The 11,801-nt window shown below is 38.8% G+C and overlaps 1 protein-coding gene across 2 annotated transcripts in view; it reads left to right on the top strand.

Annotated features, from left to right (window-relative positions):
• Nucleotides 1-9,464, top strand: part of pid1 (phosphotyrosine interaction domain containing 1) — a 33,418-nt gene extending 23,954 nt beyond the window's left edge. For both annotated transcript variants that reach the window (XM_049483261.1, XM_007251593.4), the window contains one exon: nucleotides 3,303-9,464. In XM_049483261.1, coding sequence (XP_049339218.1) covers nucleotides 3,303-3,791 — 489 coding nt within the window. In that variant the 3' untranslated portion in view covers nucleotides 3,792-9,464. The remainder of the gene's footprint in view (nucleotides 1-3,302) is intronic.
• The last annotated feature ends 2,337 nt before the right edge of the window (nucleotides 9,465-11,801 follow it).

Raw genomic sequence — 11,801 nt, 5'->3', positions numbered from 1 at the left:
GTAACAAGTAGGAAATAGTTGTGAACAGTGGCGAGTGGTGGGGAATAGTGGTGAACAGTGGCGAGAAGAAGTGAGTAGTGGTGAACTGTAGGGAAGAGTGTTAAACAGTGGCGAATGGTAGGGAATAGTTGTGAACTGTGGCGAGTGGTGAGGAATAGTGGTGAACTGTGTCAAGAAGAAGAAAGTAGTAGTGAGTAGTGGTAAACTGAAGGGAATAGTGTTGAACAGTGGTGAACAGTAGGAGATAGTGTTGAACAGTGACGAGTGGTAGGAAATAGTTGTGAACAGTAGCGAGTGGTGGGAAATGGTGGCAAACAGGGATTAGTATTGAGGAATAGTGGTGAACACTGTCAAGAAGAAGTTAGTAGTGGTAAACAGTTGCAAGTGCTAAGGAATAGTGGTGAACAGGGGCGAGTAGTAGGGATTCTTGGAAAATAGTGGTGAACAGTGTCGAGAAGAAGTTAGTGTTGAACAGTGGCGAGTGGTAGAGAACAGAGGTGAGTAGTGGTGAAGAATAGTTAATAGTGGTGAACAGTGGCGAGAAGAAGTTAGTTGTGGTGAACAGTGTGAGTGGTAGGCACTAATGGTGAACAGTGGTGAGTAGGAGAAAATAGTGGTAAACTGTGACAAGTGGTAGGGAAAAGTGGAGAGCAGTTACGAGTGGTAGGCAACAGAGGTGAACCTTGGCAAGTGGTAGGGAATAATGGAGAACAGTGACAAGTGGTAGGAATAGTGGTGAACAGTGGCAAATGGGAGGGAATAAGGGTGAACAGTCATGAGTATTACAGAATAGTAGTGCGCAGTAAAAAGTAGATGACAGAATAGAGTGAGCAGTTGGGAATAGTGGCGAATAAAGGTAAGTATTGTTCTCCCAGCTAGTCTTCAAGCTCACCTTCCTTTTTATAGTGTGTCTGTGTTTCTGTGTGCGTGTCTGTGTTTCTGTGTGCGTGTGCGTGTCTGTGTTGTGTCTGTGTTTCTGTGTGCGTGTGCGTGTCTGTGTGTGTGTCTGGGTCTGTGTGTTTCTGTGTGTTTCTGTGGTTGTGTTTCTGTGTGTTTCCGTGTGTGCGCGTTTGTGTGTGTGCGTGTTTGTGTTTGTGTGTGTGCGCGTTTGTGTGTGTGCGCGTTTGTGTGTGTGCGCGTTTGTGTTTGTGTGTGTACGTGTCTGTGTGTGTGCATGTTTGTGTGTGTGTGTGTGTTTGTGTTTTTGTGTGTGTTTGATTTTGTGTCTGTGTGTGTGTCTCTGTGTGTCTCTGTGTGTCTCTGTGTGTTTGTGTGTGTGTGTGTGCGCGTTTGTGTCTCTGTGCGTGCACTGCCAGGGAATTTCTGAAACACAAAAACAGCAACGAGAGAGGAAGAAATAAAAATGGCAAAAGAAGAACAAAAACAAGATATTTTAGCCAGAGTTAGACAAGAGTATGCACACACTCATACTCGCGCATACACACACACACACACACACACACACACACACACACAGTTTTTAGAGTGTGTTAGGAACTTCTGGTATTGATGGTGAAACCATCTGGTCTGGATGTCCCATATCTGTGTGTCTGTGTCCTTTTGCTCTTCGAATGTGTGTGTGTGTGTGTGTGTGTGTGTTTGTGTGTGAAATCTCTACGTAACTGTATGGAATTGGCTTTCCTTTGATGTGTGATAGACTTTAATTTGGGTCAGAACCACAACTTTCTTCCTTTCTCTCTCTTTGTTTTATTGAACAGAAACTATTTTACCAAAAGAATGAACAAAAACCAAAAACCGAAAAGAATAAAAACAATTACTCAGCTGAACTGTTACATATATGTGCGTCTTGAATAGTTAAACGGAATTATTAAAAAAATTTAATGTATTAATCTAGTATAGTATTGTATAGTATATTTAATACAGTTGCTGTTGTGTTTTTTTGTATGTATACATATATACATATGTATGGCATATGTGAAAGTGTGTGTTTGACTGTGTTTGTGTGTATCATTATGTACTCTTATATGGTAAAATACCTTTTCTATGTGCATACTGCAGTTAACACTGCCTGTTAACACAGCCACACACACACTTTGTCTCAAGAAACGTGCACCCCTTACCCAAAACCCACCAAATATAGTTATCATCCCTCTATCGCACAAACACTTTCACTGGGATACACACGCACACACACACAGGTTTGCGTTTGAAGGCAGTAGAGCTTCCCCCTGTCTGCAATCCTGAGGGAATGTTAACAAGTTTCTTAGGAATGTCAAACTTGTGGAACATTCTTTGTGTCACACACACACACACACACACACACACACACACACACACACACACACACTGCTATCTACACTGCCCTCTTGTGGTGCAGGTGAGCGCTGCTGCCCTGACATATTTCATTTTGCTCCAAAACAACAGAATTAGATTTTTACAGAAGGGAAGGATGACAAGATCCTGATTAACAAAATGTGTGAAGCTTAAGAGAGAGAGATACTGAGTATGTAGAGAGAGGATGGGTAGAGAGAGATGACAGAGAGATGTCAGAAAGGTAGTTGAAATTTGGCAACCAATAACTACTGAAATTCCATGATTCTCTATACGAATTTTAATACTGCAAATAATAAGTACATTCAGTAAATGTATTTCAACTTTTAATTTAAAAGTTCCAAGTAGTTCCAAGTTGAATGGAACCTATGATTTACAGAGTGTTGTCTTTTCTTCAATTACACTTTTGTTCTGAATGCTCTGTGACAAAAAAATCTATACTGATCCATAATTAGCAGACTGAGCTCCTGACACCATTCTACATGCAGTTTTAATAGTCATCCTGCTTCTTCTTCCTCACCTGTTAATGTGCGTGTATTATGTTTCACCCACCAATTGAAGAGAAATCAATCTTGTTTATTTATGATGGTGGCAGTAGATTTGGTTCTAGAGAAAACGGGTGCTGTCACGTTTAGAATTTCGGTATAAACTTAATACTAACAAATAGGTGCTCATGACATCCACAGAAGAGAGAAGATTTGGGAGAGAGGATGGAAAAAAGAGTAGGTAGAGAGGTAGGTATATGGAGAGAGGGTGTAGAAAGATTAAAGAAGGGGAGAGTAGGTAGGTGTAGAGGGGGAAGGTGGAGAGGAAGAGTAATGACTAGAGAGCAGAAAAAAGAGAGGGTAGGTAGTAGGAGTCTGTAAAAAAAAAAAAAAAACAATAGAGAGGAAATAAAGATGATTGAGAGTAATGATGTCACAATACCAAAAATACCAATACCACTGAATTATAATTATTATTGTGACATTATTATCATTCTGATTAATGTGTTTTTATTTGTCCTGCAGGTGACTTATCTGGGCAAAGTGACAATCTCTGGCACCCAGTTCCTGTCAGGCTGCACAGAATCTGCTGTGGTGGGATTATGGGATATGAAGCGGTCGTCTATCCCCCAGGGCGATTCCAGTGCCTCTAGCAACGCCGTTCTGGAGATCCGCCCTTTCCAGGTGCGTCTCCATCACCTGGATGGGCGGGGTGAGGCCACGATTGCTATGGACACGTTCCAGGTGGCTCGGATTGCGTACTGCACAGCGGACCACGAAGTCAGCCCCAACGTGTTTGCGTGGATTTACCGACAAATTAACGACGACCTGACCTTCCAGATGGACTGTCACGTCGTGGAGTGCGAGAGCAAGCTGGTGGCTAAAAAAATTGCTCACTCCATGATGGAGGCCTTCAAGAAAACCTTCCACAGCATGAGGAGCGACGGTCGCATCCACAAGAGCGGGTCGTCGGACGAGTTCCCGGAGGATTCCTCCACTCCCGACGACGGCTGAGAGGAATAGTGAGGAGGTGTGGCCTAATCAGAAGGGGTGTGGCCGGGAGAATGGGTGGGGATTAGTGGTGTCCCTCCTTTTTCTCTGTCTCTGCCCTTTCTTTCTGTCTTTCTGATGAAGCATTAAAAATGTAAAGAAAATTTTTAACAGTTTATGGACATTAAAAATCCGATTCTAGATCAAGGGCATTGTAGTCTAGAACACAGTCTCTGAAATTCCAGAAAAGACCATCAGAAGAAACATCTAGAAGTTCTACCTGCCTTTTTTTTCTTCTTCTTTTTTTTAGATCACAGCTGCCAGCTGCATTGTGGCCATCTTACTCGAGCACCGAAAGAGTCATTTCTCAACTTTTTTAAGGTGTAGCACATTTTTAGTGAACAATGTTCTAGATCATTGTGATGGAACTTTGCTTTGGAATATCACTTTGGAGCATTGGTTTGGAAGATCGTGATTGAGGGTTGTTCTGAAACATCACTATAAAACATTGCTCTAGATGGCCATCTTCAAATACTGCTTTAGAAGATCATTACCAATCTTTTTCTAATGCGTCTTAGAAATGTCTTATTTCCAGAACATCATTGAGGACCTGGATCTGATCTGGAAGATCATTATGGAACTGTGTTCTAGGTGATTGTCTCAGAATAACATTGTGTAACATTGCTTTAGAAGATCATGCTGGAACATTGTATTGCGGTGTTCTAGAACACATATCCTGAAACAATGTTCTAGAACACTTACAGAATGTTCCTTTTGAACACAGATGTCCGATATTGGCCTAGAATATTAGAACAGTTTCCTGTTGGAGCTTTTTTTTTTTTTCCTGATTGAGCTTTGTTCCAGAAGACCCTGATCGACACTGATCTACAGAATCACAACAGGCACACTTTTTTCTGCAGTATTGTGATGGAACATCATTGTGGAACACTCTCTGGAGGATTATAATGGGCCATTGTTCTAAGGCATTGTTATGGAATTGTGTTAGAACATTGCTCTAGAATATTGTGTTGGAACTTTGTTCTAGAAGACCCTAATCAACCCTTATTCTAGATCATTGTGACAACTTTCTTTTCCTCAAATTTTGTTTTGGGTGGTTGCAATGGCACCTTGTTCTGGAACACTGTGGTGGATGGAACGTCATCTATGAAAGTTTTTAAAATGGGAAAAAATGTTTAGGGTTGTTCTGGTTCATTTTTCTAGAAGATGATGGTGAATCTAGAAGCTCTTACCTAAATGAAAGCTGCTGAGAGTTATGGTCACTCTTTAAAGGGGTGGGCGTCTTCACCCTGTCTCCTCTCGTTCTCTTAAGCCAGTCACAGTGTTTGGGGGGGCGGGTTAAGGGGGTTAATGTTTTTTTTTTATATTAATGGGGGAGTTTAGTGCCTCTGAGTGAAAAACTGAGATTAATTTGAATTTATTTGGCTGTGTGTTAAAGGCAGCCGTTCCTCAAGCATTCCCTCAGCTTTTACTAGACCATAGAAATGCCGCCTGTACTGAGTGAACATCAGTTGAGAGTGTTTTTAGAACCCCAGAGGTCTGTGTGTGATATTTGTACTGTTTTATCTGTTTGCAGACCATGAGCCTTCTCATATCTTTACAGAACGGGTTATCAACTTCAGTATTATCCAGTCTTGTCTGTGTGTGTTATTGTGTGCGTGTGTGTGTGTGTGCGTGTTTGTGTTTGTGTGTGTGTGTGTGTGTGTGTGTGTGTGTGTGTGTGTGTGTGTGTGTGCGTGCGCGTGCGTGTGTGTGTGTGTGTGCGTGTGAGAGACCTTTCCACCCAGCTAGATGAACATGTATCCAGAACCTGCAGGTACCCACTTACAGATAAAGGTTCTTAATACTTAAAGAACCCATATTATGATAAACAGAATTGTCTGTTCCGTTTTCATACGCATATTTTACACAATTGTTGCCAAAGTCCCTAAAATTGAACTTAGTCCATATAAAAACGAAGCTGATTTAAAATGCCATAAAAAACAATGATGTATTTACATATTATTGCAAAGTAAAGTTCTTTATATGTTTATAAACCTTCAATAAATAGGTTTCAGGACCCTGCAGGAAACACTTGGGAAGGACTTTGGAGATGTTCTGTTGCTGAATTGTAGGTGAAAGTAAATCGAGTATCTTCTTTGAGCAAGTTACAACACATACATTCTCAAATTTAGCTAACAGCAGTTTAGTCCCACCCACTAATTAGTATAGTACCACTGCTTTTTAAATAAGGCAGTACAAAGTTTTTTTTTGCACAATACATTATCTATTTTTGAAAAACCTGGTATAATTGTTTTATTAGTTTATTAGTTTAGCTATAAAATTAGTGTCCGACAGTAACTCATTTTTTGTTGTTTTTAAGCCCCAACCACTAGATGGCAGTGTTCTCTGCATTCAGATCCCACTGTTCTGAATAAAAGTAAACTTTTATTTTACTCATATTTTATAATGTATATAATGTGTTTTTTTAATATAACTAAAATTTGGTTTAAACAATCGCAATATATCGCCATACTTGCAGTATCGCAATATACTGCTATATATTGAATCGAAAACCCTGTATCGTGAGTTCTATCGATTTCCCAATACACAGCCCTAATTTTGATATACATTATAATTATACAACATTTACAGCGTCCGTCACCGACTGTTATTAATTATAGGGCGTAAGACTAGCAAATCATTTTTTAAAAGAGAGATTGTAGATACAGAATAAATATGCTGATATAAATATAGTGATATAAGTATTTCTAATTAAAAGTATGCTCATATAAATATAGCAGTCCTCTTGGCTGAGTATTAAAGTGACTTTTATTTTTTAGTGGCTAAAATGGTAAATGTTGTTTAGGCAATGAAATATATCCTCCCAGAGCTGTCAGTATTGATTATGTTAGTAATCATTTAGTAAGCAGTGATCAAAATTATTTTGCTGATGATTAAAAATATTTTTTTTTATTTTGTTGCTTTTAAGGCTGACCAGTAGACCAGATTTATTTCTGAGGCTAACTGGCAATTAATTTGCAGTCCAAGATTTTTGGTTTAAGCGAAACTAAAAGAACTAGTATAGGTTTCTTATCTTATATGGAGGTTCTCAAGACTTGGCCTGTCACAATAATTTTGTTATTAACTTATCGTACAATGTTTTGAACCTTAATATTTTTCCCAATAGGTGTTGGAATCATGGGGCATCTCACAATACGATACTGTGACAATTTTCTATAATAATTCACAGTAACTGTGTAACTGAAGAGGATAAAATACTCTTAAATTAGTAAATACAAGGAATTATGGATTTATTAGTGTAAGTTTTACAGAATTTCAGTACTATAATTCTTCACTGGAGGTTTACCCTATTCATTAGATTAGCGCTGCCAGTAATGAGGCTGTAACTTTAATAAATCAAGTTGAGGGTGAGTGGGATATAGAGGCCTATGTTTTAATAATAATATCAATATTTGATGCCATGTAACGATAATGAATCGCAAATCAATATTTTGTCCCACCCCTACTCAAGACTGCACCAAAAAAGGAGCATCCACTGAAAGGTTCCCTGACCTGCAGGCTCTGGTCATGTTGGCAAGCTTTTTTTGAATCATTTTTGCTGCTTTTGTATTACTGGGGGAGTGGCAGATTGGGGTCGCCGCCAGCCCTGCTTTAACTTGCCATGTCAGCGGTCGTTCCAGAAGCTGCTCGTTGTGTTGTTGTTATATCAGTGCCAGAGGTTTGCGGGACCCCCAGAGACTGAGTGGTCCGTGAGAGTGCCTATCTCTCCTGCAGTGCTGAATGTAGGATGCCATGCTTTAAGCTCTGTATCCCTGTAGGTACTGAACGTCTTGATTGTTGTTTTTTTTATTATTATTATAACTCTGCTTTTATGTGTTTTTTCTATATGTTTGTACTCGCAGGTCATTCTGAGGCTGTGCAGATGTTTTCTGTGCTTTTACACATACCATGTCATCTGTTTTCTAGAGCATTTGTGACAGTTCTGAACACCTCAGTCGAAAAAGAACCCCTTCTCACTGTCTAGAGTACTTTACGATAGAATTCATAATCATTTATTAGGCTTTTCTGTAATACAGAACATTTATTTCACTTTTTGATGATGATGGTTGAACCTTTAAGAATCATCTCCTGATATACTAGTGCATTTCAAAAATTAAAATATCACTGAAAAGTTCCTTCCTTTCAGTAATTCAGTTCAAAATGCGAAACATGACTCTCTAAACCATCACAGTTTGGACTGTGTGTCTCTCCACTCTTCCTCCAGACTCTGCTCCCTTGATTTATAAATGAAATGTTAAATTTACTGATGATCAGTGATGGTTTGGAGGGTCATGTCATCTGCTGGTGTTGATCCACTGTGTTTTATTATCAAGTCTGAAATCTTAGAGCACTTCATGCTTCCCTCTGCTGATAACTTTTATAGAGATGCAGATTTCATTTTCCAGCAGGACTTGGCACACTGCACACACTGTCAAAAATACCAATATAATATTCTAATTTTAAGAGAGACTGATTTTTGGGTTTTGATTGGCTGTAAGCCATAATCATCAACAATAAAATAAATAAACGTGTAAAATAGATCACTCTATGTGTAATACATCTATATAATATATGAGTTTCACATTTTGAATTGAGTTACTGAAATAAAGTATCTTTTTAATGATAAATGATCATTTCAATTAAACATGGGCAAGACAAGTCAAAACCATCAGGACAAAAGCAGAAAGGCAGCAGGTCATCTTTAATGTCTCCACTTATATAAACATAGGTTCATTTCTGAGAATCAGTATAGTCAAAAAGCAAAAAATCCCATTATTCAAGCAGCCCTACACACCACCATCATCAAACTGTCCTCTTTTATTATTGTGTGTTTAAATGTAGACACTTGAATATTGTTCAAATGCTCCAGAAAACAGAGAGGTTGATGTGCAAACACTCTTTAAGTCACCTTTTGTACAGTTCACTGTGGGGTTGTGTGTTTGTGTGTGAGAGAGCATGAGAGAGAGAGAGTGTTTTTTTTTTTCTTTTTTTTTTTTCTTGGGTCAGTGTTAGCCTCTGTGCGTGCACACATTGTGCCGGTCCCTCCAGAAGACCCGTGAATTTTGAGACAGGACTGTGGAGCAGAATTAACATGAGATCAGACCGAGTCTGATTCTGATTCTGTTCAAATAGACTGAATTCTGGCTCAGGATGAAATGGATCAAAAAACTGGACTAGATGACTGAACACTAGTGGAATGCCCCGGGCGTCTATAGAGAGAAAGAAATCTATATAAAATATATATATTAAAAAAGATATATTCATTGTATTTGAAACTCATTCATTAAGCCTTTGTAAATACATACAAGTGTATCAGTTCTCATCTTCTCAGATATTACAGACAAATGTTAATAGATATTTTTTGATTAAACCAGTTAACATGGTTACGAAATCAGTATTGTGTCCGAATCCGGCTGTGGTTGGTGTGGAGGACGATTTGAGAAATGTCATAGAATAATTTTTTTTGTTCGTTTTTTTTTTTTTTTTTTTTTTTTTGTAAAACTAGGTGAACGTTCTCACTTCTTGTCCTAATGGTTTGGGCTTTCAATGTTTGGACGTTGTTATTGTACGTGTTTTCTATGCTGTACTTGCCAAGATAAGTTCCATCAATCACATATAAACTATCTACCAGTGGAAGATGTGCAAGTGTCCTTTTTTAAACGCCTGTTTCTGTGTTTTTTATTTTTAAATAATAATATTATTTTTATTTAATCTTCAGCAGTAAAAAAAAAAAAAAAAAAAAGATTTCTAAAACTCCAGAATGACAGCAGCCCAGTAGAACCAGAGCTAAATAGAGGTAGGAATTACAGAGCATCTCATGATCTGATATTATGCCGATATGTTTCCCATGATAAACAATGATGTCACAATACTATACTGTGATTCTGTGATACTCGATATATCACAATAAGACAATTTTCTACGATACTTCACACTTCCTACTGAAGAGGATAAAACATTATTAATAAGCAAATACCAGGAATTATTGATTTATTTTTTTATTTATTTAGCTTTAGTAAGTCAAATTGGGGAACAAGTCTTACAGAGTTTTGACTCCATGTATTGATAATGTATCGCTAACCAAAGCAATATGATGCGTCACAATATCAATATTTTGCCCCACCCCATACAGCCGAATACTCAGAACTGGGCGAAAGGAGGATAATAAAGTACAGAGAAACAGAAGGACTCATTTATTCTTCTTGCTTCCTTTTGTTTTGGTCTGTTCTGTCCTTGTTGTTCTGGTTCACTTTGAACTTGGAGAGGAGCTGAGTGGGATCTGGGACTCGTCCAGACCGAGAGATTCCTCTATAGTCTGCTGTTCCAGCATCACTGCTCCAGTGTCGTGTCGGCCATATTGGCTGCAGATGCTGTGGAGGAATGTTGCTGATGTTTGATGTCACTGTTGTGTGGAGCAGCTCCACAGTATTTGGTGAAATTCAGGATACAAGCAGAACTGCAGCAGAACTGTCCAGGCAGCTGGAACAAAGTGCTGAGAAGGATCTTTACTTTCTTTTCCTGAATTTGTTCACTGGACATCCTGGCTAACAATTCTAATTAGAACATTTTCTGAAAGTTACAGTTAACGCTCTTAGAATGTCCAAACTGTCAATTTTACAACCTTTCTATTGAATGTTTTAATTAATTAATTTAATTTCACTTTTTTCAATGTTTTAATTTTTAGTCACTAGAATCTTGGGATCGCTGGTTTGAATTCCGGGTCATGCTGCTTACCATCAGCAGTCTGGGTGGGTAGATTGACCTCCCCACATCACTCATAGAGCTTTTCCACCTATGTGTAATCAGCTCTGTTGTGGTTTGCAACCTAATTTTAAACCGTTTGCCACGTTTCCACCAACAAAAGTAAGTTCTGGAACCAGAAACATTTGTTTGCAGCAGGAACCGAAGAATACTATGTTCTTCAGCGTGAAACGTGTTCACCGCCTCTGTTGATTACTTATAATGTGACGTTTTGACAGTTCCACTAAAGCTGGTAGAAAATGTTAACTCTTCTACTGTCAAACAGATATATTTTTTAATGATTTTAACAACAACAGAATTGATTCAACATACTTAACATAGTAGAAATTCTTAAAAGTTTAGTGTTTTAATTTTTTTCTGGTTTTAAACCATTGTTCTTTATATTGACCTGTATTAAGTAAAAAGAATGTATATATATATTTTTTTTTGTAAATGAATGGTCTATTCTGGCATGCAGTTTGAGTTAGTACTACAGAATAAGCTGTGAACAATGGTACAGTGTTCTGCCTGACTCTAGAGGAGACGAGCTGAGTGGGTCTGGGCCTCGTCCAGACCGAGAGATTCCTCTATAGCATTCTATTGTTCTATTGATCGTGGTGTCGTGTCGGCCATATTGCCCACAGATGCTGTACTGGAATGTTGGCAATGTTTGATGTCATTTCCTGTTGTGTAGAGCAGCTCCACTCTATTCGGCTGAAACTTTGCACTTAACGCATTCAAATTTAAAACACATTTCACAGGGCAGCACTGTGTTTTCTGGAGTGATGAAGCCCAGGGTGAGCTGGAGTGGCGTAAACCTAAAACTAATCATCCAACATAAAAACCTGACCTCAGCTGTACTCTTGTGATTGGATGCAGTCAATTCCTCCTCACAGCAATGTTCCAAAATCTAGTGTAAAGCCTTCCCAGAAAATTAGAGGCTGTTCTTCATCTAGATTGTGATGTCCCTATAAGAAATCCTGCATAGAACCACCCTGGCACCACCCCTTACCCATCAACCCCCACCAGAAACCCACCCACTACATCAATTGAAGATCTGCAACTTTGGTCATTTTGTTTTAGAACCTCAATCAATACACAGCAGGATTAGCCAGCAGACTTTGTCTGAGGGAGGGATCTGTACCTACTGTCTGTGGCAAGTCAGTAGTAGACCAGGGTGATGTATGTACTTTCAAATAATGAGTTTTGTGCTCCTACCGTAGTTATGAACTA

Source organism: Astyanax mexicanus, chromosome 9 (assembly GCF_023375975.1).
Source record: "Astyanax mexicanus isolate ESR-SI-001 chromosome 9, AstMex3_surface, whole genome shotgun sequence".
Taxonomy (NCBI): Eukaryota; Metazoa; Chordata; class Actinopteri; order Characiformes; family Acestrorhamphidae; genus Astyanax; species Astyanax mexicanus.
This window is presented reverse-complemented; position numbering and strand designations above follow the sequence as displayed.